Genomic DNA, 3105 nt, shown 5'->3' with positions numbered 1-3105 from the left:
CATACATAAATTAAGAAGAAAGGAAAGAGAAAAAATGGAGCATTATTTTCTTTGCGTTGTAGCTTTTGGAGTGCTAATCTCTGCTGGCTTCCTTGTTCCTCCAGGTAATTTAGTAAATACTATTCCTTTGTACGCTTCGTTCTTAAGGTGAATGCATCCAAATTGAGCTATGTTAGTATAGATTCTTCTGTTTAAACGTTTTCTTAATATTTATGGAAAACACTGAAAATTGTGGGGGAAAAAAGAACTCATGATTTTGACATGTTGTAATCATAGCGCTTGAATGTTGAAGGGACGATTTGGGATGAAAATAGAAAGAAGGGGAAAGAAAATAACAAATTGATGGTTTAATGTGGGATGAATAATGTTGCATTAAAAAAAAGAGAGTTTTTTTTTTTTTTTTTTTTTTTTTTTTTTTTTTTTTGCATCAGGACTTGTTTCTATGGAACAGATATCTGGTTAAGTTTTTTTTTTCCAAACCCATGAAGTAAAATGAACTAATGATGTTGGCATGCTGTGATCTAGTGCAATTTTTGATGTTTAATGAGGGGAGAAAAAGAAAAAGATTGATGGGTAATGTGAGATGAATAATTTAGAATAAAAAAAATAAAATTTCCATCAAGAGCTGTTTACTACGGTACAGATATCAGTGGTCATGTCCTTTTTGTGAATGCTCCTGCCAAGTGTGGGTATCATAATCAAAACTGTATATCAACTTTTTCTAAATAAAAAACAGAAAAAGAAAAAAAAAATTGTGAAAGTGATATAGTTGGCCTTTTATTGACCAATTAAATGTTGATAAAGTTGGTTACATAATGGGTGAGCAAACTTAGGAGTAGTGACTTTAGTGGCTCAGAATTTTTTGGCGGGCACAATTGTAACTGCTTCCACATGTAAAGATTATCACAACAGCCCACGTAAAGATAACCAGATGATAACTTGGTCCTCATTTTACCTTTTTTTTTTTGCCCTTATTTTATTTATTTTGTAGATGAAATCGGGAAAAAAAAATCACATAGGGAGGTAAGAGATTGTGACACATTCCTCAACATAAATCTCTTAAGATATTTTTATTATAAGTTATTTCAAGATTAGCCCGTCAACAAACCATCGAACATTGCTGTGAGGTCCCCCAATTGTTATAAGTTGTTTCAAATAACCCCTCCAATCAAGAGCAGAAGTAGCAAGATATAAGAAATGGGCAATACCATTTCTTACAATCCGCCATTTTTCATAATCGTTTACCATACCATTTTCTTCTATGATCCAAACATTATTTTTTTAACGAACTATTTCTAACTTTTTTTTCCCCACAGAAACTGAAGCAATTGGCATCAACTACGGCTTACTGGGCAACAACCTCCCACCACCAGACAAAGTAATATCCCTCTACAAATCAAGAAACATCACCAGCCTCCGCCTGTTCAACCCAAACTCCACGATCATCACTTCCCTCCAAAACTCGAACATGGATGTAATCCTCGGTACTTACAACCAGGATCTCCAAAATCTTGCAAAAAACCCCTCGTTCGCATCTCAATGGGTCAATACCAATATACTCCCATACACAAAGTCTGTCAACTTTAAGTACGTTTCTGCTGGCAATGAGGTGATACCTGGAGATTTGGAAGATTTCGTGCTTCCGGCGATGAAGAATCTTGATGCTGCACTACAAAATGCGGGATTGGAGATTCCGGTGACCACTGCAGTGTCGACTCAGGTGCTTAATGTTTCTTACCCCCCGTCTAAAGGGGAGTTTAGGGATATTATGACGCCTCTGGTTGCGTTTCTGGAAGCTAAAAAGAGTCCATTGCTCGTCAATGTTTATCCTTATTTCGCATATTCAGGTGAAGTAACATGCTCTTAGATTTCCAGGTTTTGAATGTGCATGGTTGGGTTTCAGTAAATATACATTTATAGGATTGAATTAATCATCTTGGGTGAATTATGAATCATACGCATGTTTGATACAGAAATCTTGTTGGATTGCTGATAGTAGATGCTGACAACCTGATAGCAGTTTCCTTTTTCTGCTCAGCTTAGCAGACAAAGAGTTTCCAGGTTTTCAGAATTCTGCATGCTTGCATTTCAGAAATAAAGATACTTACATATAAATGAATTAGTCATCATGGGCTTATCCATAGATGCTGATAAAATTTTAAGCTTATCCAATCTTGATTTTGTGTTCTTGTTAGATTTCTGCTAGTGAAATGCTATATGCTACTGAGAGTGCATTGCTTGCAAACTGCCAACTCTCTTTGACCTGACAGAGAGTTCACAGGTTTTCAGAATTTTATATGGTTATATCAGAGTAAAGATACATACATATGACTGAATTAATCATCCTGGGCTTATAATTCCATTGACACTGATAAAATATTTCTCATATTAGCAATTTCTCTTAATGTTTGGTAGTCAAGGAGCAATATTGTGCATGACATAATTATGATGACTACGTATACATTGTTTCTTCATTAACCAGCTCTTTTCAACAGGCGACCCACAAAATGTGCAACTCGACTATGCGCTCTTCACAGCAAACACTACCGTAGTGCATGATGGTCCACTTGGGTACTCAAACCTATTCGATGCAATCCTAGATGCGACATATACAGCATTAGAGAAGGTCGGAGGATCAAATGTAGACATCGTCGTGTCAGAGACTGGATGGCCATCAGGAGGCAACGGGCTAGGAGCCACAATAGAGAATGCAAAGATCTATAACAACAATGTTGTGGCTCATATTGAGAAGAATGCCGGAACTCCTAAGAAACCTGGAAAGAAAATCGAGACGTATTTGTTTGCTATGTTCAATGAGAACGAGAAGCCAGCGGGGACTGAGCAGAACTTTGGATTGTATCATCCTGATATGACTGAAGTGTATCATGTTGATTTTAGTTCTTAGGGACATATGTGTGTATTGCTTGTTGATATTCTTTATTAGAGACTGTTATTTCATTGCTTAGTATTTAGATTATGCTATTATTACTATTTTCTGAAAAAGGCTCTGTTATTGTTTTTCGGTTATACATAATCTATTGATCAAGGGGTAAATTTCATCACAAGTTAAATTTTCAAAAACTAATTCATTTGTGTGAGGATAAA

The 3105-nt window shown here is 35.9% G+C and overlaps 1 protein-coding gene across 1 annotated transcript; it reads left to right on the top strand.

Moving 5' to 3' along the window:
• On the top strand, window positions 1-2958 carry LOC109850839 (putative glucan endo-1,3-beta-glucosidase GVI). Its single transcript, XM_020420909.1, has 3 exons — window positions 1-104; window positions 1317-1847; window positions 2496-2958. Exons 1-3 carry the CDS (start codon window positions 35-37, stop codon window positions 2903-2905), a joined length of 1011 nt encoding a protein of 336 aa, XP_020276498.1. The 5' UTR covers window positions 1-34; the 3' UTR covers window positions 2906-2958.

This window comes from Asparagus officinalis, chromosome 7 (genome assembly GCF_001876935.1).
Source record: "Asparagus officinalis chromosome 7, Aspof.V1, whole genome shotgun sequence".
Classification (NCBI taxonomy): Eukaryota; Viridiplantae; Streptophyta; class Magnoliopsida; order Asparagales; family Asparagaceae; genus Asparagus; species Asparagus officinalis.
This window is presented reverse-complemented; position numbering and strand designations above follow the sequence as displayed.

Excerpts from the sequence above, each read along its gene's own strand:
- LOC109850839 (XM_020420909.1), top strand. The coding sequence starts at position 35 with ATGGAGCATTATTTTCTTTGCGTTGTAGCTTTTGGAGTGCTAATCTCT. Across the intron at positions 105-1,316 it reads TGGCTTCCTTGTTCCTCCAG|AAACTGAAGCAATTGGCATC; the intron begins GTAATTTAGTAA and ends TTTTCCCCACAG. Across the intron at positions 1,848-2,495 it reads TCCTTATTTCGCATATTCAG|GCGACCCACAAAATGTGCAA; the intron begins GTGAAGTAACAT and ends TCTTTTCAACAG.